At 63.5% G+C, this 25,839-nt stretch overlaps 1 protein-coding gene across 3 annotated transcripts in view; it reads left to right on the plus strand.

The window, feature by feature from the left end:
• The window catches only part of MCF2L (MCF.2 cell line derived transforming sequence like), a 121,333-nt gene that overhangs the window by 63,770 nt on the left and 31,724 nt on the right, over positions 1-25,839 (plus strand). For all 3 annotated transcript variants that reach the window (XM_059995867.1, XM_059995868.1, XM_059995870.1), the window contains exons 2-4: positions 7,309-7,392; positions 10,475-10,589; positions 23,056-23,146. In XM_059995867.1, coding sequence (XP_059851850.1) covers positions 7,317-7,392; positions 10,475-10,589; positions 23,056-23,146 — 282 coding nt within the window. In that variant the 5' untranslated portion in view covers positions 7,309-7,316. The remainder of the gene's footprint in view (positions 1-7,308; positions 7,393-10,474; positions 10,590-23,055; positions 23,147-25,839) is intronic.

Here is a 25,839-nt window from a genome sequence, read left to right on the forward strand (position 1 = left end):
GCGCGAGGGACTTCCAGCACAGCTCAGACGGAAGCTGGGGGCCTGCCTGGCGGGGCTGCTGTTCTGCCCTCAGACCCGCTCTTTCGCGGGGACGTGGGCCGCTGGGTGCATGTTTAAGTGGCCACATTAACTCATCAGGCAGGTGCTCTCGGGCCCAGGACGCCCAGGAGGAGGAAGGTTTGGAAAGGATTGACCCTCAGGCCCTGGGCGGGGGTGGACTTTCGGCCGGGGGAGGAGCCGTGAGGCCCAGGAGAGGGACGCCCACCGTCTGGCCCCGGGGCTGCTTTGCGGCCCGGCCTGCAGATCCCCCGCCCCTTTCCAGCTTGGCCGGGCTCTGGGGGCTCCCAGGAGCCATGGGGAGCCGGTGGGTGTCAGCAGTTCTGCCCACTGCGTCGTCGTAACCTTGGGCCATCGTGTGTGACGACCTGCCTGGTGGGCCGGCCAGGCTCGGGAGCTGGACCCTGGCAGGGTTTGCCCGGTGCTGCGCGGGGACGGGGGTCACTAGGATGAGCGTTGTTGGTAATAAAAGGTCCACAGAGATTCTGTTCCGTGCCAGCCCACACCCGATGCCCGAGCTCGGAGGCTGCAGCCCAGGCCCCCGGCTGCCCTAGTCCTCCCCGACCTCTCACCTGGCCCACCTGCCGCCTGGCTCCCTGCTGGGTATGTGAACCACCCTCATCCCTCCAGCCTGCTCTGGGCACTCAGGAGTCACTGTGCAGAGGGACATGTAGTAAATTAACCGGCCTGCGATGTGGCCACGAGGCCTCCTGCTGGGCTTCCAACCCCCCCACCCCCCCCACCCCCGTCCTGCAGGTCTGGTTCTAGTTCATCAGGGCCCTTCTCTAGGGAGGCCTCGCGGGGGCAGCCCGACCCCGCTTGGAGCTCCACGGTGTGGATGCAACGGAGGCCCTCGCCCATGGCAAGGGGGCCCCTTCCGGGTCCTCTACGGGGCCCAAGGCCCCTTGGTCCAAGCGCACATCCCAGGCCCCAGCCCGGTGCCCACGCTGAACCCAGGGTGAACCCGGCCGTCCGAGCACGCGGCCAGACCCCAGCTCCGCGACCCGGGTGTCTGTGGGTCGGGCAGCAGAGACGGGGACTCCGGTCATCTCGGGAGCCCTGGGGGCGGGCGGCCTGCTCTGGAGACACGTGAGCCGCCGCGCACGCAGCGGGGGTGCCGGCGCTCTGGGATCAGGCGCTGGGGTGGCCCCAGCTGAGCTGAGAGACGCAGGACGGTCAGGCCAGGTGGAGGGTCCTAGGCGGAGCTGTGCCTCGGAGCAGGTGCGGGAAGGGAAAGCCGGGGTGGGGCCATCCCACCCAGAACCCGCCTTTCCCCGTGGGCACGTCCCTGCTCTCGGTAACGGCAGCAGAGCCAGAAGAAACGGGAGAGGCTGAGGGGTGGATGCGGCCCTTTCCTGGCCCGACCTCCCCGAGGTGCAGTGCGCCAGGTGCCAGGTCGCACACTAGCAGCAGTTAAACACCCACCGCATGCCAGACGCCATGCTGCACGTGTGCACTGCCTCCCCAGAGCTAGATGCCGCAATTATCCTGATTTACAGACGAAGAGACCAGTTCAGAGAGGTTAGGTAACACGCCCAAGGTCACACAGCTCCCGCCTGCCTGTGGAGCACTGGTCCACCGCCCAGGAGACCAGGAACCCTGCACATAACGGGTGGTGGTTCTGCAAAATAGAGCACAGCCTCTGGACCAGGAGGTGGCCCAGAGGCCAGAGCAGCTCTGTGTGAGCCTCGGGGACAACGGACCGTCCTTGCTCACAGGTGGCTGCAGGTGCGCGTCTGCCCGTTCACGGAGGGCAAGGTCATTCTCCGCTCCGCACACAGCTTCAGACCTTAGAAGATCTCGGGCCAGAATTCTCCCTGGGGGCTTCCCTGGGGGCGCAGCAGTTAAGATCCACCTGCCAACGCAGTTTGTCTGACTGCGGAGCCCTTCTCTCCCCGACTGGGGAGGGGCTCTGACAAAGGTGCAGAGAAGTAAAGGTCTGGAGCCCCCCACTGTGAGTGGAGCCCCTGGAAAATGCTCCGTGCTGGCGTGAGGGCCCATGGGTGTGAGGGTCGCTTATGCGCTGATGCAGGTCGCTGATGCGGGTCGGGGCAGGTCTCCGCGTGCTTGGCGAGCTGCCTGGAGCCTGTGTTAGAGAGGATTCTGAGGCCCGCTAGGGCTCAGCCGTCTGCCATCGGCAGGCGGTGCAACGTCTAAGCCAGGTGTCTGCCATGCCCTGCGTCGCCCGGGACGTGGCGGAGGTGATGTAGTTGACACCCTACGGGACAGGGTTCCAAAAGCTGTTTTTCAAGAAGTTGTTTGTAGCTCTGAAACCACCAAGCGTGTGGCGTGAATATCCACGAGCCAGGCTGTGAAACGTGCCCAGGTGGTCTCTTCTGACGTCCAGAACCTTCACAGAACGGGTGTCGGTGAAGGGGCAGATGGAGATGCGTCCGGGGAGCCCTGGCCTCTGATTGGCTGTCCAGCGCACGGAAGGAGGGTCTGATCAGCGCCAGCCCCGCGGGCAGGTGGCCTTGAGAAGCCCGCATTCGTCTGAGATCGATCGAAAAGGCCATGGCCGGCGGGGCAGGGCGGGATGAGGGTTCTACGAGAGCCTCGCCGAGGCCCCAGGGGTCATTCCCATGCAGCCTGAGCTGCAGACACGACGCCGAGTGGGCCGTGGCCTCGGAAGATGCAGGTCTGCAGCCTGGATGGCAGGAGGCCGCGGGGCCTCGTCTGCACAGCTGGTGCCCGCTGTGGTCCCCCAGGGCCTCCCGTGGCTCTGCTCAGGGTTTGTCCCTGGCGCCCACGCGGAAGAGCTCCTATGGCGCCAGCTGGGCCCTGGCTGGTTCCCTGAGCTCCGCCGGGGGTGCCTGGGAGCCAACCCCTCTGCTGAGGATGGGGCTTCCCTGAGCACGAGTTTGGTTAAGCATCTTCTCACATGGGGCCTTTTATTTTAAAATACATAAGGATTCACGTCTTGAGATCAGGAGATCGGGGAGAACAGGGATGAACTGAGGTAACGACGCATCGTACGTGACGTGAAATGTTTGTGCCTAATCCAGGAACGAGTGACTTGTTAAAAATACCCAGGATGGCCTGTGAGGGAGGATTCAGCCCAAGTGAGTGTCGATCTCCAACACCCGGAGGGCTGAACCCCAGAGCCGTCCCGTGGACTACAGGTTGCCATGGAGATGCCTCTCCCGCCCGACCAGGGACTTGGGGAGCTGATGGGTCCCTGCCTGTCTGGAGCCCCAGGCATCCTCGTCCCCCAGCTTGGAGTCGCCTCTTTGCGGCCATCCCTCCGCACACGCTCTGCTCTGGTTTGGGGCTTCCTGGGCGGGGTCTCGGTAGACTAGGAATCCCACCCACGCGGGATGGTGAGGCCACCCCACGGACTCTCCACTTCGGACTCTGAAAGGGCATCACGGGTGTATTTTGACAGAAAATAAACAAAAGCCTCGGGTGTGGATGTGCAGCCAGATATAAACAAGGAAGAGAATTAGCTCGTGACGGACTTAGTGGACTTTGCGGCCCAGGGCCTCTTGCCAGCTGCCGACCCCTCCGTCGGAGCCCTTCTCAGCCTCCTGTCCCCCCTTCAGCAAGGCGGGGACCAGCCTCGAACACGAATGCCAGGCTTCTGCACGCGCCGCGGGCGTCCTTGACCCAGACCCTCGCCACCGGGACATGGATCTTCAGGGTCCAGGCGCCCTGCGTCTCTCGAGCCCCAACCCTGCACGTGTTCTCGGCCCGAGCAGCGCTGGCATGCACGGTGCCGCTCGGAGGCCCTTCCCATGGGCAGCGCGGGCCAGATGCAGCCTGCTCTGCACTGTGAAATCCTCGTCCTAAAAGAAAGAAAATATGCGAGTCAGTTTGCCAGAGGAAGGAAGTTTGCTGCCGGAGTCTGATTGTGTTAAGATGAAACGGTGTGAAGATAAAAGGGTGGTGCCCCTCCCCCGGACTCTCCGATTGCTGCGCAGACCAGGACTCAGGGGACCACTTCGTGGCCAGAGATTCCAGTGGTCGATGTTTCTTCCCCTTTGTCCTCATGTAGAACTGAGCTGAGTCCCCGCACCGCTGAGATGTCGTGAGCTCAGCGAGGGGTCATTCCCTCTGGCCTCTGACAGGGAGCGGGCCTCTGTCCCCTGCGGTGCTCCGGACAGAGCGACACTTCCAGACGGGCTCCCAGAGCTGGTGCCAGAGGGACCAGGCCAACCTGCAGACCCCGCCCCCGGCCCCCACCCTGCGGGAGTCGGAAGGGAAGCGCTGTCCTCTCCCCACTGCACCCCTCCCGTCTCAGAGTGACTCTGTGCTGGGTAATTGCCTGGAGGCTCTGCTTACGTCTGGGCGACAGGAAAGTCGTTGTCGGGTGGTTATCTGTGAGGCCTTGTGTGCACACAGAGCGGGTCTGTGCAGGAGCTGGGCCTCCCCTGACCCTGACCCTGACCCTGACCCTGACCTGGCAGGCAGGGCGACCCCACTTCCCGTCCCAGACCTCAGACGGGCCAGGCCGGGTACCTCCACTTCCTTCTCAACCGGCCGCCACCTGCCACTCGAGTGCAGGATGAAATATCGTGGACGAGGCCCCAGCCTTTGAGGGAGAAAGAAGCAGTGCGTGCCTGATGCCGCAGCGCCTGCTGTCCACGGAGGGCGCGTGACAAGCACCATGTGCCTCAATGGCAGCCGGAAACTGCTCGGTTATTCTCAGCTCTCTGAGGGGCGGCCAGTGACCATTTAACACGTATGAGGTTTTGTTCGGTCCATTTGTCTGAATGGACCTCGTGTGCAGAGTAACCCTACCTTCAAACCTAAATTGGGTCATTTGATCTAAGGCACAATATTAGGTTAGTTCTGCCCCAGAAGATTCACGGGTGGTGGGTTCTGGGGCGCGGCTGCCGTGGTGAGGGGTCTGCACCCGCGGGGCCCGCAACGGGCAGAAATTCTGGAACCAGCCTGTGTGCAAGTCAGAACGAACTTTGCCAGATTAGCCAGATTCCACGTGAAGCTCTGAGGAGTCATCGTCTGTCCGTTCAGCACGAGTTCTCTGGGCTCCTGCCCTGGGAGTGGGCCGGCTGGTGCCCTCCGCGGGCGTGCAGGGTGCTGTGAGGCCCCCGCCAGGCTAGGAGGCGGAGAAAGGCGCCCCGAAGAGGTGGCATCTCGGTGACATCTTGAGTAGGATTGGACCAGGAAACAGGGATGGGAGAAGCATCACAGAGGGGCAGCCTGTACAGAGACCCCGGGCCTGGCAGGACCTCGGCTGGTCGGGGAACTCGAAGCACGTCAGGGCGGCGGCCCCAAGCGCGTCCCTCTGTGGAAGCAGCTTAACATGGACGGTGGTCCAGACAGTGAGAAAGGGCAGGGGTGGTCAGGGGTAGCCACTGTGCCCCTAGTACGTGGGGAGCCGCCTGCCGTCCGGGGGAGCTGGACACGGAGGGCGGACAGCTCTGGTGTCCACAGCGAGCTCAGGAAGGAGGAAGTGTGCTCGTCGGAGGGGCCACGTGAAGGCCCTGCCGCTCGGAGCTGCTCGAAACCAGGTCTGAGAATCTCTGCAGAAATGCCCGTCGGAGTCTCGATGTGGTCCGGGAGGGTCTGCGAGCTGAGGGCAGTCCTGCGAGGCCTGAGGAACTGCCCGTCCCAGCGTCCACGCCGGTCTGGGGACCTGCCAGCTAGCAGCGTCCGTGCTGTTTTCTGCAGCCCTGGGCGTCTCCTTTCCAAGCTTGAGGGCGACCCCACTTCCCCGGGGGTCCGTCTCAATGACGCGCTTGTCCCCGGCGGGCAGAGGCCGGATTTGAGGAGAACAGGGTCCATGCTCGACAGTGTGGGCATTATAAAGTCTGGCCTCCCAGCCTCCGGTGCAGCTGCCCGTCCATCGCACCTGACGTGTGTTCTAAATAAATGAGGTGTGACGGCCATAAACCACCTCGTCTGGAATTTAAAACATTTCAGGTTTTCTTTTAGCACTTGTTTCCAGCCCTGTTTTTCTCCCACAAAAGAAAGCCACTGGTGAGACGTTTTCCTGCACAGGGGAGGTGGCATGGCCCCGAGCTGCCCGTGGAACCGGCAGAGTCGTGGCCTCTGAGTTTTCTGAGTGTGACCCGTCATTCGGTCCCTGACCCTGAACGGGCTGCGGCTGTGTCGGGATGAGTGGACAGGGCCCCCGTCACGTCCTCGTCAGCACCAGGCAGTCCCGGGGCAGCCAGCCGTGGGTCTCGGCAGCTCCACAGATGACAGCCGGGATCTGGGGACCCGCCCGTGCGTTTAATTGTGCCACCTGCCCACGCTCACTGGTCTGCAGGACGGAGGCTCATCCGCTCGGAGGGCGTTCCACTGTCTCCGTGACCTGAATCTCCAGGCCCTGGGGGCCGGGGTCTTCTTCTGGGTGTAGGAGAGCTGACTCTTAAGCCATTTGTGAGTTGTAGTCTCTGTGGAGAAGTTGTGTCAACACTGAAGGCTGCAGACTCTCCAGGACACCCGGGTCTGGAGACACGAGACGTGGGCCGTCACTCACGTGGTACCCACCTAGCAGCAACTAGAGACACAGGTCCGCGAAGGCCCCCCAGCAGCCCGGCCCTGTGGCCACCTGCTGGTGCCCCCGCATGGACCCAGACCCTGGCCGTGTCCGGGTTCCACCAGGAGTCTTGCTAAACCTTTTGTTTCTGGTCAACGCCTCCAGGCTGTGACTGGGTCACTCGGGGCCCTGATTTAGGACTTGTGGCTGTCGGTACCGGGCTCAGTGCCCTGCTCAGGGTCAGTGTCAGGCTGGGGTGAGGCTCCAGGCATGTATGTCTGAACCCACTGCCATGGCCAGGTTTCCACTCTGACCAGTGGGTTGTTGCATAGACAGCAGGCGAGAACCCCAAGGGTGGCCCAGCCACTCCCAGGATGTCGGTAGGTGCTCTCAGACCAAAGAGTGTCTGCTCCCCCAGCAGTCATCTCGGGGTCAGTCCTCCAGCTCCGGTCCTGGCCCACTCCCCCCACCTCCCCTCTGCCTGCCGGTCCTTCTCTGTCCCCCTCTGTCCCTCCGTGTCCCCCTCTGTCCCCCCGTGTCCCTCCCTGTCCCTTCCTCCACTCCCTCCGCCTTTCTCTGTGCTTCTGACACACACCACGCTTTAAATACTGATGAATCACTCAGCGCACAGCTTTCTGTGCTCTGCGAAACAAAGGTTTCTCTACTGGAAACTGGAATCCCTTTCTCCAGGCCCGTGACCGCTGGACCCTCGAGTGTCTGCGGTGGGGCTGACCCAGACGTAGCTCGGGAGGCCATTTCCTCCAAATGACAGCGTGTTTCCGTCTGCTCTGCTCTCCCCGCAGATGAAATCATGCACCACGACATCAGCCCGCTCTGTGCTGCCGACATCCAGGACCAGCTGCAGAAGCGCTTTGCGTACCTGTCTGGTGAGTGCGAAGGCCAGGCTGTGTGACGCGGGCGGGGGAGTGTCTGCTCGCCAGGCGGTCGGCCTCCTGGCCTTCCGTGACCGCGTCGTGGGGCCTGGGGACAATCCGTGCGGTGCGGCCCGCCCCCCATTGCACCGATGCCTGTGATGAGGGCAGCTCAGAGCCGGCAAATGCCGGCCAGGGGCCAGCTGGGTCCCCAGGGGGGCGTGGCCCGGCTGCTCCTGGCTGCGGTCTCCTGGATTCCAGAGCTCTCCTGGGACGGGGAGGAGGTGCAGGTGTGGCACAGTCGCCCCCGTGCAGTGTCCAGGGCCTGGGCTCTGGCTTCTGTGGCTCCGCCTTCTGGGAGAAGCCCCTGGGGCGCCACCGACAAGGGCGAGGGGCCGGCACTGCCCACAAGCCTGTCCTGGGGTCGCTCCGTATCTCCAGCCCCTGTCCACCTGCCACCTCCCCTGGGATCCGGGCTCTGTCTCCAGCCTGCAGGGACATCTTGCTGCCCTATCCGGCCGGCCAGGGTGCTGGTGCCTCGGGCCCGCAAAGGCCGTGAGCATTGCGCGAGAGCAGTGCCTGGAGCAGGGCGGCGCCGCTCCACCGGGCAGGCCTGCCCCCCAAGGCTCGCTGTGCTGTCGGTCAGGGGCCCGAGGTTGAAGGCCCCCTGCTCGCAGCCCTTTCCCCTGGCCAGCAGGTTGGGGTCTCTCCTGAGCTCCGAGAGCCAGTCCTGCGCCCCCGGGCTCCCCTGCCCGCCCCTTGGTGCCAGGAGCTGCTCCCCAGGCCGTGCCCTGTGTGGCTCAGGCCCACCTGCCCCCCTGCACATGGACCCGTGGTGTCGCTCGGGGGTTAAACCTCGAGGCCTGAGCCCCCTGAGCAGGAAAGCTGAGCCTCTGAGGTCTGTCAGCAGAGACGGCCTCCTGCTGTTCCTGGGGGGGCACTGCGAGGGGCGCCCCCCTCATGGAGGACGGAGAGAGAGCGGGGTGTCCTTCTGAGAAACCAAAGTCCCCAACAGGACAGGGTCATGACCTTGACCTTCCTTCAGGTCTTCACCCGCTGCCCTCAGGAGGAGACCCCAGGGGGGCCCTGACCCCCAGACACACCTCCTGTTATTCAGAGGCCGCCGGGTGCTCGGGGAGGGGGTTTTGCGGAAGTAACCACGGCCCCAGCTCGGCGGCTACAAGGTCACTGACCACTGGGCCTCACAGGCCCCAGGTCCCCCAGCACACGGGGGGCCAAGGACAAGGGAGCTGATGTGACCAAGATACCCTACCGCCGGCCTGGGCTATCGGGGGTGTCTGGAGGAGGGTAGGCGGCCGAGGGGGGCAGAGAGCGACCCCAGCGCTACAGCCACGGGAGGGGGTTCCGCCAGCATCTGAGGGAGGCTGGAAGGTGACCCCGGGCTCAGGCGAGCCCACAGGCGGGTGGCAAGGCCCTGAGCTGAGGACCACCAAGCCCGCCGCCATCCCAACCTGCAGGGCGCGAGCCGACGGGCCGGGTTGGTTCACGTCGTCAAGTCTGGGAATTGGTTAGAAGACAACACATCCCGAGCTTCAGCGTCTGGAACAAAGCTGGAGCGTCCTGGGTTTTTGCGGACACCCCGTGCGGGTTGGCCAAGCAGAGCCCGGGGCGGAGGTGGCCCTCGTCCTCTCCATCCCTCCCCAACCCGCCAGGACACCCGGGTTGCCCGCCTCCCAACGTGAGGACGCCCTGGCCAGTTATCACGGTGCCCACTGCCTGCCCTGGACCAAACTGCCGTAACCTCCTGCCGGGGTGTCCGTGTGCGAAGGTCGGGGTGGCTGGCTTCGCAGCCCAGCACCGCTGACACTGGGGGGACGGCTCCCCCGTGGGGCTGTCCCACATTGTAGGACGTAGAGCAGCCCCACCCACCGGAGGCCAGCACCCCCCAGAGTGACGGCCAGAACTGCCCAGATGCTGCCAGTGGACACCAGAGCAGCTGGTGTGGACAGAGTGAGAGGTCTTCAGGGGTCAACCGGGTCTGCCCTTGTAAGGGGCCCCAGGTGCTCGCCTGTGTCAGGCTGTCCTCTGCAAGTTCACTGCAGACCAGCCTTGAGAGTCACGCGGCATCACTTCTGCCACCTCGGATGGGCCAGGCCAGCCTCGGTTCAAAGGGAAGAGGGAAGGACCCAGCCCCGGAGGAGCAGAGGTGGCCGTCTCCTGCCGCGCAGGGCACCAGCTGGCAGCAGACCACGCCTGGCCTCACCTCCTGGCCTCTGCACTGCCGCCCAGGTCGTCGGTGGGACAGCTCGGCCCAGAATCCCAGCCTGCATCTCCACGCCTGCCCTCCCGACTGCCTGGCCCTGGGGAGCCGTGCTCACCTTCCCAGATCCCAGGCCACTGCCTCGTTTTCCCTCGGGAACTGTGTCGGGTGCACCTCCCCTGGGAAAAGTGCCCCCCCCCCGCCGGTTCCACCTGTACCTCCCCACACACGGTGCCGAAGGGATGACTCCCATCAGACAGGAACTGTCTACCCGAAGTCGCCACAGGGCGCCCAGGCGGTCGGGCTGCAGCCTGGTGGCACGTGCAATGTTTAAATGCTCCTCACGCCACCTGTGGCGCGTGGAAAACGTCCGCGCCGTCAGGAAGGAAGCAGGATGCCAGCTTTCTGTTCAGCGCGGTCCGTCACACACAAGAGCGCACGGAAGTGGGTTTGGGAGGAAACGTGCTCCCGCGATGCTCCGGCGGCGGCAGGATAGCGGGTACCTGCTTCAGCTCATCACCTCATTCCAAATGTTCCCATCGAGAGCACACATTTCTCTCATAATAAAAGACATGGAAGGGACTTCCCTGGCGGTCCGGTGGTTAAGACTTCGCCTTCCAGTGCAGGGGGTGTGGGTTCGATCCCTGGTCAGGGAGCTAAGATCCCACATGCCTGCGGCCAAAAAAACAAAACGTAAAAACAGAAGCAATATTGTAACAAATTCAATAAAGACTTTAAAGATGGTCCACATCAAAACAAAAAAAAAACCCAAAACACGGAAAGTGAGTTTCCTTCTGGAAAATGACTGTCCTGCCGACACCCGGGAGCAGCACCCCCGCGCCCCCCGTGCTGAGTGCAGCTCTTCTCTCTCCCCAGGTGGGCGGGGGCAGGACGGCAGCCCCGTCATCACCTTCCCCGACTACCCGGCCTTCGGCGACGTCCCCGACAAGGAGTTCCAGAATGTCATGACCTATCTCACCAGCATCCCCAGGTGCGTGTGGACGGGTCACTCTGTTTCATTACAAGCAGAACTGGGTCCGTCCTTCAGAAAGGTAGGGAGACCTCCTCCGAGCCCACGGCCACGCTGGGCGGTGTGGCACCCAGGAGCCGAGGGGCGGGGGGGCTGATGCTGCCTGGGGATCCCCCCTCGGAAGGGGTGAGGCTGCCGACCTCCCGCCCAGCGGACGAGCGGCTGCCCCGCTAAGGCACTGGGGGCATGGGTGCCGTCAGACTCTCCCTCCGTCGGGTTTCAGAAGGCAGGTCACAGCTCGGTGAATTAAGTCTAATCTGGGAAACAGACCCGACAGTGAGTTTGACCGCCCAACACCTGTCCTACAGAAGGTGCTGGTCAGTGTCGTCCCGTCAGCACCGATCAGTGCCGGGGGGCTGGGGGAGATCCTTCCAGATGCCTGCGGGGTGGAGGTGTTAAGCTGGGGGAGCCCTCCCGATGGACGTGGGTGGTGAAGGTCACTTGGCAGAGGGAGCTGGACGACGCGCCCTGGGTCCCGCGGGGCAGGGTCTCTTGTTAGGGTTGGCTTATGGTGGCCACCGTCTCCGTCCTTCTCTGTACCCAACTTGCTGGGCCAGGCTCTGGGTGGCCGAGCTGAGGCGGGAGGTTCAGCCACTGTCCTGGGAGTGCGTAGCCTTCCTTGAGGGCCCCTCGGGCTGGCCATGCGATCCTGCAAACATCTCCATTTGTCTTCTCCCTTGAAGTTACAGCCAGGAAGGCCACGGACAAGGCCCCTGGACCTCGAGGGACGATGCTTGAGTAGGTTCAGGGGTCTGGAGAGTGGCGGGAAGGTGGATGCTGCCCGCGTGGAGCGGCACAGGGGGTGTCCTTGGGGGAGGGGGACCCGGCACGGTGGGTCCAGCTCTCGGCGTGCCCAGCAGTGAGGCGCAGAAAAGCCTCACAGCCTTGGCGGTGGGACACCGGGGACAGGCCAGCAAGAGGAAGGGCAGCTGCACTCGGCACCGGTGTCAGGCAGTCCGGTGACTTAACAAGGAGACGGCGGCTGTTGGTGGCTGACCGTGGGCCCCCCCAGGGGTCTCACTGGCCCTCCAGGAGGCGGGCTTGTGGCCAGCTCCCCCGCTCCCCTCCATGACATCTCCCAGGGGTGGGCGTTCCATGTCCAGGTGAGGCGTGGCCCTCCTCCCCCGCCCTGTGAGCCCCCCAGCCCATGCCTCTTGTCCCCGCTGTGGCCGTCTTTTCCCCCATCTCCCGTGGTCCCCAGGCCTGTCTCCGACCAGGCAGGGGAGCTCACGGTGCAGTAAGCCTGCCCGGGGAGGAGTCCGAGGCACAGTTCTCAGTCTGACACCCGTGAGCCGTGACAGAGGCCGCCTGCACTCCGCGGAGGTTTCTGCCCATCTCCGTGGCCGGGGGGTCAGGGTCGTATGACTCAGAGGCATCGGCGAAGGCGGGCGGGCTCTGCACGCGTCCAGGGGCCCGGAGACCCCCGCGGCCTCCTTGCTGCCACCTCGTCTCTCTGTCTCTTCCCGCTCCGGCCCCTGCATGGGGACGTACGGGCCGAAGTCCTGCAGTTGGAGGCTGCCGTGAGCCTCTCCATAGCTACGGGCACGGCCCTGCTGCCCCAGCCGAGGCGGCGGCCGGCCCTGGGCTCAGCGGTTGGCGGACGCCGTTGCCACAGCGACCGGACCACTCAATGCAGGCTGAACAAGGGCCCCGGGGGCGCTATATGTGGCCTCCCACTGCCCACCTGCGATGGTGCGGTGGGGTGACCCTCCCCTGCCTGTGGGGGAATCTCAGGTTTCAGGTCACTCTCGGGTTTGGGAAGGTCAGACGTCACTTTCTGTCTGGCTCAGAGGCGAGGCTTCTCCCGGACGCAGCAGGCTGGCCCCTGTGCCCTCTCGGACCCTCCCCGCCCGGGTCACCACCCTTGCTAGTGCTGGGGCTGCTCAGGCCTCCTGGCCTCGGGGCCTTTGATGCGCTCCCTCGGCGCGGTGTTTCCTCTTCAGGCTGCAGGCGCCCTCCTCTGGTAGGCCGTCCGTCACACCCGCCACCCCCGGGCCCGGCCCACAGGCTCCCTGGCTTCACGGGCTTAGCTGCGGTGTCCCCGTTACCTGACAGCTCGGTGTTGGTCTGTGTCTGCCCCGCACGCAGGTCCTGAGAGCAGCAGGTGTTTCCTTGGTAAACATTTCCTGGACAAGTGGGCTTGGTCTGCAGAGAGCAAAGCCAGCTCTGCTGGTAGTCAGCCCGCGGCCTGGCGGGACTGAGGCTCCCCCCGCGTCGCTCACCGCAGCACACTCACCTCCCCTTCAGGTGGGACCAGCACCTGTGTTTCTCTCCTTCTTTAAAGGGTTCTCAGCCCGGTGCAGTGGAACCTCTCCAAACCTTGGTCTCCAAGGTCTCAAACAGAACCTGCCCGCGGATGCAAGGGCAAGAAACACGTTCCCCCTGAAGCTGAGGAGCAACGGTGGGCTCCTCGCACCTGGCGGGGCTCTGGTGCCGTGGACCTGGCCGCAGGGCCGGCTTGAGCGTGTGCAGCCCAGACCCGTGGGCTCCGTCTCCAGGGAGCCGCGCGCGGCGTGGTGGTCGGCGTGTGTCCTGTTCACGTCTCTTCCTCCTGACGGAGGATGGGGCGGGGGGGGGGGGGGTCCCGTGGCCCCGACGCCCTCTCACACAGAGTGAAACCCCGCGGCGGCACCGGATACCGTCCTTTCGCAGCTGGGTGCCGGGCCAGCGGGGGAGGGGCAGCTGCCCGGCCGGCTGTCAGGCAGGCGGGGAGGGGCCGCGTTCCGAGCCCTTGGCCGCAGCGCTTTTGGGCGGGCTCCTCGGGGGTGTGGGGGGATCAGCCCCGAGCGAGGGCGGATTTGGGGGACCTCCTAAGCGTACGGAAGGGTGTCGCCCATCAGCTCACAGGCAGCTGCGTTTCCAGAAGATTCAGCGCACATCTCACGGGGCGCGGGGGAGACACTCGGTGTCTGTGGGTCAAGCAGGGCCGGGCGCTGCCTGCCAAGGGCTCCCCTCCTGCGGGAACCCAGGGAGGGAGGGGCTGCCGCCTGGCGGATGCAGCCAGCACTGCCGGCCCCAAGAAAAGGGGGAACCCCCCCTGCCCCCAGCGCAGGCCGGGCTTACCCTAGACAGCCCGGCGCCAGCACGGCCTCCACGCGGGAGGGTGAGATCCGGGACCCGGCGCGCTGTAAAGGTCAACGCAGGTCACGTGGACGGACGGTCTCGTGCCGGCTGCTGCTGAGAGGCGCTGACTCCTGCGGTCGGCCCCGAGCTTCCCTCTGTCCTCTGAAAAATACACCCTCCAGCGCGTAGCTCTCGTCCCGTTATTAAACGCGGAGGACAGGAGCCCCAGGTTACATCTGGTTCACAGTCGTGGGTCATCTCGAAACCTTACGCTGCCGGGCAGCCCTCGTCCGGACGCACCAGACACACGTGAACATGGAAATGCCGCCACGAGAGAAGCTGGGCTGCCTGGGTGATTTCTCAGCTGGCGGGTCCGCGGCCGCACCGCAGGGCTGCTCCTGGGAGCCCGTCGTGGCTTGGGGGCCGGCTTCCCACGCCGATGCCTGCAACCCTTGCGGTTCCTCTGGGGCTCCATCACCACCATCTGCCAGGACGGTGGGGACAAGTCCAGGGACATGTGACCGTGACCCCCAGGCCCTGCCCGAAGAGTGGCTGTGACCTCAGCAGAACTCAGGCCAGGGGTTGGGGGGTGCACGCGGCAGAGGGAGCTGCTCAGGTCACTGCTGTGAGGGTCGGCCAGTGCTGGACACCCTTGGGACCGGGCAGGGGACAAAACAGGTAAAATCCTGTGCTCATGGTCTCAGAAAATTAAATGAGATGCAAGGAGTGTGGGTTGCAAAAGAAGAAAAGCAAAGCAAAAAGGGGTGAAGGATGGGGGGCGGGGAGAGGGGAGTCCCCGCCGAGGTGGCTTACGGGAGGTGAGGGGACCTCTGGCAGGTCCTCACAGGACCCCCGGGGGTGTCTCAGGGGGGACGGTCCTCACAGAACCACCAGGAGGGTCTCAGGGGGGACGGCCCTCACAGGACCCCCGGGGGTGTCTCAGGGGGGACGGTCCTCACAGGACCCCCGGGGGTGTCTCAGGGGGGATGGTTCTCACAGGACCCCCGGGGGTGTCTCAGGGGGGACGGTCCTCACAGGACCCCCGGGGGTGTCTCAGGGGGGACGGTCCTCACAGGACCCCTGGGGGTGTCTCAGGGGGGATGGTCTTCACAGGACCCCCGGGGGTGTCTCAGGGGGCATGGTCTTCACAGGGGTGTCAGTCAGGGGAACCTCAGTCATGGAAAGGGATCAGAGCCAGTGCAGGGAGCGTGGACACCTCCTTCCAGGATCTGCTCTCGAGGCGGGTGGGGAGATGGTCAGTGAGGGGCGGAGGCGGGGCAGATGAGGTTTTCTTCTAAGATGAGGGAGATCGCAGCATGTTTGTGCTGATGGAAGTCGCCCAATAGAAAAAGAAAGATCGACCTTTTGATTCATGTGCACCTGCCGCGTGTCGCCGTGCAGGGCTTGGGTCCAGCACCCAGTAAATCGTGAGCGGGTCACGGAGCCGGGCTGCCGGGCTCCAGGGCCCCTCCCCTCGCAATTCTGGAGTCTGGGTCCCCCCTCCATCCACCTCTCATCCCCTCTCACCCCTCCCTGTGGCAAAACCGAAGTTTCCCAGCTGATCCTCTCTCCTGGTGAGGGCAGTCACTGGCGGCTTCCCCTGTGGGTGCCGGTGTACACATACAAGACATGCACAGGCACACGCGTGCACTCACACACGCAAGGTCATAGGGTCTTAGGGCTGCCAACTCTGAGACAGTAGGTTTCTGGCCTTTCTCTGAAGGACAGATTTAGCCGTCCCGGACGCCCTTCCACACGGCGGTCCTGCAGGATCCCTGGGGGCATCCCCCACCTACCCGCCCTGGGTTTGGAAGATAACACCGCGAGGATCACCTTGCTGCACAGCTGCCGCCCTCCCCAGCCCGGTGACGGCGCAGCTCAGGGGCTCCTAGATTACTGGACGCCGATAAGGACGCTAACTTTCCATGGACCCGGGTCAGATCACCCAGCTGCTCGGGAGACACAGACACATCTCCCATCTGCTTCCGTGGTGGGCCGTGTTCACCCGGGGAGAGGTGCACGCAAAGAGGTCACCCACACACGGGCGTGCATCACACACGACACACACGTACACACAGGCGTGCATCACACACAACACACACACAGGTGTGTGTCGCACATACACACAGGCGTGCATCACACCACATACACGTACACACACAGGTGTGCGTCACACCATGCACACTTACACATGCAGGTGTGCATCACACATGTACACACAGGCGTGCATCACACCATGCACACTTACACAGGTGTGCATCACACGTGTGCATGCAGGTGTGCCTCACAGACCACACACACGAATGCTCATACGTGCATAGGAGCGGGTGTGCACACCACACGCGTGCACACACGTGCCCCCACTTGGCAGTTGTGTGGACTACGTGACGGGGAAAGGCAGCACGCGTGGGGATGGAGCAGGGTCGTAAATGCCGTTCTGAGGCCCCCAGCCGCGCTCGGGACACGCCTACTGCCAAGCCCTGCAGCCAGGCTGCCTCGAGCCCTGCCTCGAGCCCCTGGCAGCACCTCCCTTCTCGCTGTGGCTGTGACTCCATGTGAATTTTCAGCTGACTTTTGAATATAAGGATAGAAAATGTGGCATGAGCGTGTCCCGAGCAACTCAAACGCATACGTGAAAAATCGTTAGCTTTCACGCTCCCCACGGGAAACCACAGTCAAGCATGTCGCTCCGTCCATGTGCAGATGCCCCCCCACAAGACAGGACAGCGCAGCCCCTTCCTGGTCGACGGCGTGTGGCAGGCGTCCTCGTAGACGGCGCCCTGCCTGTCCTGTGGCGGCTGTGCTGCAGCCTCGGGTGTGGATGGACCGGGCAGGTGAGCCCCAGCCTGTGGCCACCACCCCTCTGCCTCCTGCAGCCTGGCCCCCCACGTGGCAGGTGTGGTGCTCTGTTCTGAGGCCGGACACCTTGACGGTGATCCCGTTTGTGACAGCTCTCAGGCGCTCTGGCCGGGGGTGACCCTTCCCCGCAGCTCGCGTAATTAGCAACAGCTCTCAGGCTCTCTGGCCTCGCGTAATTAGCAAGTAAAGGGCCGTCCTTGCCGTGTGCTGTCCATTTGCTGTCCGGTGGCCTGGCTCAGCCCGTTGCCCCACGTGGCCTGAAGCTCAGGGACCCGTGCCCGCTGGGGCACCCTCTCCACAGGGGTCCTGTCTCTCTGTCCTCCCGACCTTGTTCTCCTGTGGAGCCAGAGGCCGCCCGGCTCAGGACTCTTCCTTTGTCGTAATGACCTTTCTCTGTCACCACCGTCTAGCGCGACAGCCACTGGCCACGTGTAGCCATTTAAATTGAAACTAACTAAATGTCAAAGCTCAGTTCCTGGGCCGGGCTAGCCGTCCTGCAGTTCCCAGGGGCCAGTGGCTGCCATCTCGGGCAGCTCAGAAGTGGGACGTCCCCACCTGTTGGGCACGCGGCTGTGATGGGGCGGCATCCAGCTAACAGCGGCCATGCCCTTCACCTGTGGGGGGAAGGGCGAGAGACCTGCCCGGGAGGAGGGGTGCAGCCCTGCCCTGCTTGGGAACAGCGACAGGTCCCCGTGAGGGGAGCCCAGGAGGGGCGGGCGTGGGCTTGGGGAGCCCCTCCCTCGCTGCCGTCAGAGCGCCCAGGCTGCACCCAGCAGCTCGTGCACGTGGGGCGTCGCCACGCCCAGAGGCCTCCTCATCTAGGGTTTCAGCTCCAGGTGCAGAGGACGTGCCTGAGGCGGCCCTGGCGCAGCTCAGGACCCACTTGCAGGGCAGGAGCCAGACGGCAGGCAGCTGGGGCTGCAGCAGCAACGTGGAGCCTCTGGCAGGTAACGAGGTAGCAGGGATTCCGGACTAGCGGAGGTGGTGCTGGCGTCTGCGTGCCCTCGGGGGAGCAGTTCCCTCTGTTACAAGGAGGCGGCCGATGGTGTGTGCGTGTGTGCGTGTGTCTTTTTTTTTTCACGTATTTAAGGAAGCTGTGTGCTTGGTGGGTTCTTCCCCCAACGTAATTTTCTAGTTGTGGGAAAATACACTTACTTCTCGCCGTCCTAACTGTTTCTAAGTGCACAGCTCAGTGGTGTTACACGCACGGTGCCGTGAAGCAGACTGCAGAACTTGGCGTCTTGTAGAACTGAAGCTCTGTCCCCGTGAAGCGCTCCCTCCCCGAGCCGTGGGCCCCACCAGCCACTTTCTGTCTCTGTGAATCTGACTCCTCCAAGGACCTCGCGTGAGTGGAATCAGCCCGGATTTGTCACTCTGGGTGGCTTATTTCACCGAGCATACCGTCCTCAAGGTTCATCCATGTCGTAGCAGGTGTCAGGATCTCCTTCCTTTTTAAGGCTGAGTAATGCTCCGTTGCATGGCTGGACCACATTGTGTTCATCCGTCATCTGTTGGAGAAGGCTGTGTTTTGAGATAGATGAAAATCGGTCTTTGAAAACCAGGTACATACCCCAGTTTCCTTCTGTGCCAGGTGGGTCCCTGTAGACGGGGCACGGGGCTGCACGTTAACCTCTCCGTTGTGTAAGAAAGACCCTCTACTACTGCACACACGTCAGTTCAAACAAATCTTGAGTATGTTCACCTTGATGTTGATGTGGAAAAAATAACTCAAATATAAAGAACAAAAAATGCAAGTTTTCGGGCTCTTTGGAGAAATCCCTGTGTTTTTGTAAGAGGTGGACTGTTTCCTTTGGGTCGTGAGGACGAGGCGACAGTCCTGCTGTGTGGTCAGGGCTCCCTGGCCGGCCCTGCTCTCCCCGTGTGCGTCTGACCCTGACGGGGCTGCTGTAGCCTTGAGGACAGATATGGTGCTGTTACCAAGTGTGAGAGAGTTCTTTAAAAGGGTCTGACGTTTTTCTTGCCGTTGTGCTTTCTGGGATGGAAAGCTGAGCAGCGTTAAGAGAACCGCATTGCACACGTGATATGATAACAGGGGCAGCTTTTGAATCACAAGAAGAGGGAAGAGACAGCCAGGAAAGAAAGGCTCAGGCTTGAATGCTCAGGGCTACGTTCAAAGTCACGGCGTTTGAACCCAGCAGGTAAGTCACAGGCAGAGAGGAAACGGGCTGCGGCATTTCGCTTACAAAAGGAAGACAGGGAAAGAAAATTGTAACATTCGCAACCTCTGTAGACCAGGGTCAAAACATGGGATGCAAAGAGAGAAGAAAGGGCAAAGAAGTACAGCCAGGTGGGGAAGCAGGGGCGGTCAGGAAGGTGGGGCAGGTCCTGCCTGGACCCATTTGCTCCACAGGCCGGCTTGTGCCCCCCAACTCCCAGCTGCAGCCTCCACCCGTACCCCAGGCCCCTGCCTGGCCTGCCCACCCCGAGGGCTGGCCCAGCCCCAGGGCCCAGCTGCTTGGCCAGGGCTCCTGGAGGAGGTGGGACCTTCTGTCCCACGGGCCCCTGGGGATGCACCGCACTGCCACCCGCCAGGCCGGGCTGGGATGGGCGCCAGCCTGCCGGCGCCTCCTTCCCGGGCCTGCCTGGCCCACTGCCCCCCTTGCTGGGCTTGTTTCCCCCGCCTGGTGCCAGGCCTAGCTGGCCTCTGTGAAGGTGGCCCTGAGAACGCTCACCCTCACCCCAGCCGTGGTCCTTCCCACCGGGAGCTCCGCGCGGGCTGAGCGAGGCCAAGCCGGGCCTCGTGTCCCCGCCTGTCCCTGCTCTGTGACGTGTTGGGTCCGAGAGCAAGGTGCAGCCACGCAGGAACTGGTCACGGTGACGCCGGGTGGCCGCGGCCTCGCTGCGGGGACCCTCCAGCCCAGCCCAGTTCCCGGGCCGCCCCCATGCTGCCCAGTCCCGACGAAGGGGAGGTCAGACCGCAGCTGGCCGTGCCTCCGGCTCCCCAGGGCCACCCGAGGAGCTAGCAGGCCTGGGGTGTTAGAGAGGACACCATGCTGCGTGAGCTCCGGGCCTTTTTTGATTGTTGGGCCCGCAGTGAGCTCGTCAGCCCCACGCAGCGGCCGGGCAGCCATCCAGGGGCCCCTCCGAGCGGCTGTTGGGACATTGCGGGCTGGCGTCTGTGCCTCCACAGGGCCGCGTGCAGTTTCCCCCACTGCCACCACCCTCAGCGCAGTCACCTCGGGACCTGGCACACGAGGGACCCTGGGTGCTGGCCTCTTGTGCAATCTGAGCGTCAGCCACCCTCCCTCTCCCCTGGGCATGTGAGGTCACGGACGCGGGAGACGGGCAGACGGGACCCTCCTTAGAGCGGTGGAGGGCGGAGTGACGGGACCCTGGGATGCTGGGCCCTGGCTCCTGGGGGCTGGGCAGATCACACGGCCTTGCTCTGGGGCTGCAGTCATGTGGGCAGAGGGGGCCTTGGAGGGTCCCTACGTCCTTACATAAGGTGCCTTCTGTTACGCCTGTGCACCTCTGAGCCAGCGTTCCCAAAACATGGTCAGAGACGGGAGAGCGGCAGGGAGGAGAGCGGCAGGGAGGAGAGCTCTCGTGGCCCCGAGCCAGGTGCTGGTGCACGGGCATCGTCTCCTTCCGCCTCTGGGGCCGCCCTGCCTGGCCCGACACAGGAGGCAGCCCAGGGGTGGGCGGGAGGGGGGGCAGCTTTATCCCGCAGGGTGGACTCGGCCTGGGGGGTCTGGACGCGGAGCCAGGCCGCGGGCCCCACCCGGTCTGTGCTCCCAGCTGTGTGACTCTGGGCAGACGGCTTAGCCTCTCTGTGCCTCTGGCTCATGGTGAGGAGTGAGGGAAGAACAGCCCCAGGCTTCAGTGCAGTGCCTGCCGGGAGGGGGGACCCAGCGGGGCCTCGGCCGCACCTTCCCTGCACGACCCCACTGGGCACCTGCGGGGCCGCAGGCGAATGACCGCAGGGCTCTGGCCCGAGTGTTTTCACACACCGGGAGCCGGGAGCTGCCGGCCCGACCGCTGCCTCGCTGGGAAGCCCGCCTTCCGGGACACGTTTCTGTGGAGCCAGCAAATTCCTCACATTTCTCTTGAAATTCTCTTTTGAAGAGATCGTGTTGTCGGCGCCTTCGCGTCTTCATCGTGTTTGTCGTCAGCGCTGTCCCCTGAGGTCGTGACGGACTTCTTACCGTAAGGCTTTCAAAGGCACAGAGCCAGTTAAAGACCCCAAGGGACGGGGGTGGGGCGGCAGGGGGACGCGGAAGTGACGCGGGCGGCGGGGCGCGAGGCCCGGGGCCGCGTGCTCCGTGAGTGGCCAGGCCAGCGGCCCTGCTCGTGCGTGAGGGTGACAGGCCGCCGCGGGCAGCGGGGTCAGCGCAGGGGCCACGGGAGGACGTTCCGGGCCCAGAACCACAGCTGACACCCTGAGGCCTGTTGTGGAGTCACGAGGGGTGATGGGGAGGCGGGCCGCGCTCCTGGAGCTCTGTCCCGGGGGAAGGGAGACGGCCGCACAGCAGCTGCCGCTGAATAGGGCGCACGGCGGGCCTGCCGCCATCGTCAGGCTTTGCTCCCGCGGCAGCCCTGGAGGTGGACACTGTTCGGGTCCCGCTTTTGCTTCTCGCTGAGTGGCCCGTCCAGGTGGCGCCGAGGAATGGCCCGGCCCGGCTTGCGGTGACAGGCCCGTGTCCCCGCGTGTGGCGTCCGCCCCTGGGCTGTGCTCCTCTCGGTAGCCCCCCACGGGCGGGTGGTCTGGGAGCGCATCTCAGACCCCTGTGCCGGCGGGGCCCATGCCTGGCAGGGTGGCCGCCTGCTCAGGGGAAGCGAGTCTCCTGCACCTCAGGAAGAGTGGGATCCCGGCGGCTGGGCCTCAGACCCGGGCCGGCCCCACGGCGCGGACCGCAGGGCAGCTCCCTGTGAGACGGAGGGAGGGTGGGGCAGAGTGCAGACACAGGCTGTGGAGAAGCCGCTGTGGTCGGTGTCATCGGGGGGCTGCGTGGGACTTGTCCCCCCGGGGGAGGGGCCGCCAAGAGGGGCAGGGCACCAGCGAGTGGACGGGACGGGGCCGCGCGGGCGCCCGATGCGCTGCCGCCTCGCGCCGGGCTGAGCCCCGGCTCCCATGGCCGAGGCTGCGAGGGCTCAGGAGCCTGCCTGGGGCTGCCCAGAGGAAGGCGTGTGCCCGTGACGCCCCAGGCTCCTGACCGCCCCGGCCAGAGCTGGCACCAGGCTTAGGGGCCATCTCAGCTTCCACTGCCCTGCCCACCCAGATCAGGCCCTGAGGCCGCCAGGCGTGGGGGGTGGGGCAAGGCAGCTGTGATCCCAGGTACCTGGCACTTAAGCCCGAGTGGCAAACAAAATAAAACTTCCCTCCGTGAGAGCTGAGCCCGGTTAGAAGGCGGTTCTGTCGGGGCGCCGTGTGGGCCTGGCTGTGCGCGCTCTGACGTCTGTTTGTGCTTTTCCCGGAAGTCCTGTGCCGTCTGTGGAGCAGGTAACGCTGAACGGGTGGAGCCTTTCACCATCGGGTGCGCTGACACACAGCGGCGCGCACGCTCCCGTCACGCTCCCGTCACGCTCCCGTCACGCTCCCGTGCAGGCGTGGCTCTGTGTGTCCATCATCGGTGTTGCTCCGACACGGAGCACTTGGGCTGTCTCAGCTCTGGCTTTTGTTACATAACGTTCCCAGCAGGCAGAGCACCGCCGCCAGCCACGTAGTTTGTACGTGTGCCGTGTATTTCTGGTTTTCATTTACACCGTCGGTGTGTTCGGAGACGTGGAAATCAGCAGCTCCAGTCGGAGCCTCGGCCCCTCGCTCATTCCTCCGCGCCGCCTGGCTGGCGTGGGCGCTGCCGCCCTGCAACTGGCTCACGGTGGCGGGCTTGTCCAAGGGGAGAAGCCTCCTGGTCTCCGCAGTGACTCAGACGCCGCGTCAGGCTGTGGGGACGGGGCTGTCGTCACCGGTGCTCAGCGTCTCTCTCAGATGCTCCTGCTGCAAGGAGCCTCATCTTGTCTCCCGTCCCCAGTGGACGCTCGTGCACCTCTGGGCGCCTCGGGGCTTTTCTCCCCGAGCTGTGGCCGTGCCTTCAAGAGCGATTTTGTGTCGTGGATGAACTCAGGGACCCCAGATGCTGGGACTAACGTGACGTGTGGGTCATAGGCTCACTGTGAAGGGCTGGGCCGGCCGGTCCACTTGCAAGGCAACATGACCAGCTCTGACTGAACAGCTGGGCTCCAGGAAGCATGGGTCCTGCCCACCTCTCTGTGCCGTGAGCTGGTTGGTGTCAGGCTGGGAAATAAACAACACAGAGTCTGTCCGTCCGTCTCGGGTCAGAGCGAGCCCTGGAAGGTGCCCGCGAGCTCAGGGAAGCCCTGCAGGTGGCTCGATGCTGTCCTGGCAGCGGCGCCCCCGGCAGTGTGTGGAGCAGGCTGAGGGCCACAGGAGGAGCCGGTTTGCCCCGAGCTCTTCCCGGAGATGGACGGCAGGGCAGGCCCATCCTCCGGCGGCGCACTGAGCGCGGCTCTCTCCTCCTCTCAGCCTGCAGGATGCTGGCATCGGGTTCATCCTGGTCATAGACCGCAGGCAGGACAAATGGACCTCGGTCAAGGCGTCCATCCTGAGAATAGCGGTAAGTGTCGGTAACGGCGCGCGTGCCCCCCACCCCCTCCTCCTGGGCGGGTGGCGCGGCCTTTCCTGCCGGCTGGCACTTTGGGTTCTGGCCTGTGCTGCTCGGTGGGGCACCAGCTCGGAGCACCCGCCTGGGGCCTGGGGCAGGGCCAGCCACCCCTCCCTGGGTTCCTTGAGTTGCGAGCACAAGTGTGTGTGCACGTGTGTGCATGTCTGTGCACGTGTGTGTGCATGCCTGTGTGTTCTCAAGTGGGTTGTCACTCTCGGGGGCTGTGTTATAACTTGAAAACCATCTCCCCAGCTGGTTTGTCTCTGACGCTGAGTATGTGAGATGCTTAGGACACACCGTGCCGTCATTCTCGAGGGAAACCTTCAGGCTACGAGTTTGGGGATTACATTGAATAGCTTTTCCTATGTGACCTTCTCCTTCTCAACGGGCTGTTTCTTCTTTAGTCTTAGACTAAGGCAGACTAGTAGCCGTCCTTGGTGGCCCTCATGGCCACGTGGAGACCCTCCTGGTCCGCAGACTGCAGGCGGAAGAGCCGCTGGTCTGCGCTGCCGCGGTGCTGTTTTTAGCCGCGGGAATAGCTGAAGTCAGCAGAAGGCCCCCAGTCTTACTTGCGGCGGTGGCTTGGCCCGGCTCCCGAGCTGGGTGCGGAGCGCTTCTCCCCGGCTGAGTCTCACCCACCCCTGCCTCCCCACAGCCAGAGGACCGGGAAGTTTGCTGCTCTGCAGGCAGAGTGACCCCGACCGACCCCCGGTGGGGGAACGGTCCCCCAGGTTCTTGCTCTGGGTCTTGTTCTGGCCTCTGAGGGGCTGTTGCTGTGCTGGGGTCTGGATGTGGCGGGAGAACTGATCCCTCCTCCTGGCTGCCTCGTTACTTCCTCTGAACAACACTTCAGGCCCAGTATCTGCCCCGACGCTCACGACCGACAGGGTCCTGTGCAAACCCGTCCTGGGGCTGCCCGGTCCCCGCTTCGTCCTCCTGACAGAGCGACTCCCTCGCCGCCCTGCCCCTGCTTCCCGTCCCCACCAGGCACGCACTCTCTACGTCACCGTTTGTCTGCAACAAATCAAAACGCTTGAGGATGTTTCAAAAGCAGTGTATTCACGTAGCATGTAAGTGTTTCATCGCCAGCTTTCCTTTGTTTTTAAGTCCCTAGAAGCTCACAGAGGACGTTGATGTACCACCCCCAGTTCACAGCCAGCACGTCCGTTTCATTATTTTAAATCTTAAAATAAGTTTGCGCGTGACGTCACCTGACAGCCCAAATTAAGGATTAAATTGTAAAAGCCACTTGGGTCAGATGCACAAAGGACTTAACAACACATTTTTCTTGAATCAATAACTCAGTAAATTAGTCCTGAGCTGGCGGCCAAGAAGCTTCCAGTCAAGTGTGTTGCTGTTTTAAAAGGTAACACTGTTATAATAACATTTTCGAGTCCAGTAATCTGCCCAGTTCTTTTGCGTTTGTCTATCAGTGGTTTGAACCACCGCTCGGGCACGTCGTGGTGTGCACGGGCGTCTGAGTCAGGCGCTTTGCCGTGATGGTCACGGGCATCCCGTGGGGTCCAGGCCTTGCCACACGCCACACCCTGGGGGGCCCTCACCCAGCGCCAGGGTGGCTGCCACCCATCCCCCCTTACCCGCCCCTGGCGCCCCCCCAACCCTGGAGCAGGGCTGCACTCAGTCCCTGCCTGGCCCCCCTTCCCGGGAGGATACCCTCCTTCTCTGTCTGCACGCCATGGGCCCTCGAGGCCACGGCCAGCCCCATCCGCCTTCGTGTGGCCGGCACCCACCGGGCCCGGGCGAGACAGGAGCGCTGTGAATCTCTCTCAAGCTGGTCAGCGACTCCTGGTCAGATAATAAGAGATTCTCCGAATGCAGTGTTGTTCTCTAAGAAACAGATACATTATTTTTACAACCTGAGTAGTCATCGAGATCGCCAGTGGCCCCGGGTAGACCTGTGTAGGGTCAGGCTCTCCCGTGGCCGAGCGTAAACATAGCTTTACTCTTCATCCAGTTGTTTGTTTGCTTGGTTGGTTGGATGGTTTTTTGTGGCTGCATTGGACTTCACTGCTGCGCGCGGGCTTTCTCTAGTTGCGGCGAGTGGGGGCTACTCTTCGATGCGGTGCGCGGGCTTCTCATTGCGGTGGCTTCTCTTGTTGCGGAGCACAGGCTCTAGGAGTGCGGGCTTCAGTAGTTGTGGCTCGTGGGCTCAGTAGTTGTGGCGCGCGGGCTTAGTTACTCCACAGTATACGGGATTTTCCTGGACCAGGGCTTGAACCCATGCCCCTTGAATTGGCCGGCGGATTCTTAACCACTGCACCACCAGGGAAGTCCCTTCATCCAGTTTATAATGAGATGAATTTCTGAAGAGAGCTGGCTCATCTTCAAAACTTTGTGAAAATCATAACTGAAAAGTTAGGGGCTTCCCTGGTGGCGCAGTGGTTGGGAGTCCGCCTGCCGATGCAGGGGACACGGGTTCGTGCCCCAGTTCGGGAAGATCCCACATGCCGCGGAGTGCCTGGGCCCGTGAGCCATGGCCGCTGAGCCTGCGCGTCCGGAGCCTGTGCTCCGCAACGGGAGAGGCCACAGCGGTGAGAGGCCCGCGTACCGCAAAAAAAAAACAAAAAAAAAGTTAGAGTTTCCGTGTTTGCACTGATTCTTATACAATAAAAATATAAATTTTT

The sequence above is a fragment of the Delphinus delphis genome, chromosome 18 (genome assembly GCF_949987515.2).
Source record: "Delphinus delphis chromosome 18, mDelDel1.2, whole genome shotgun sequence".
Lineage (NCBI taxonomy): Eukaryota > Metazoa > Chordata > Mammalia > Artiodactyla > Delphinidae > Delphinus > Delphinus delphis.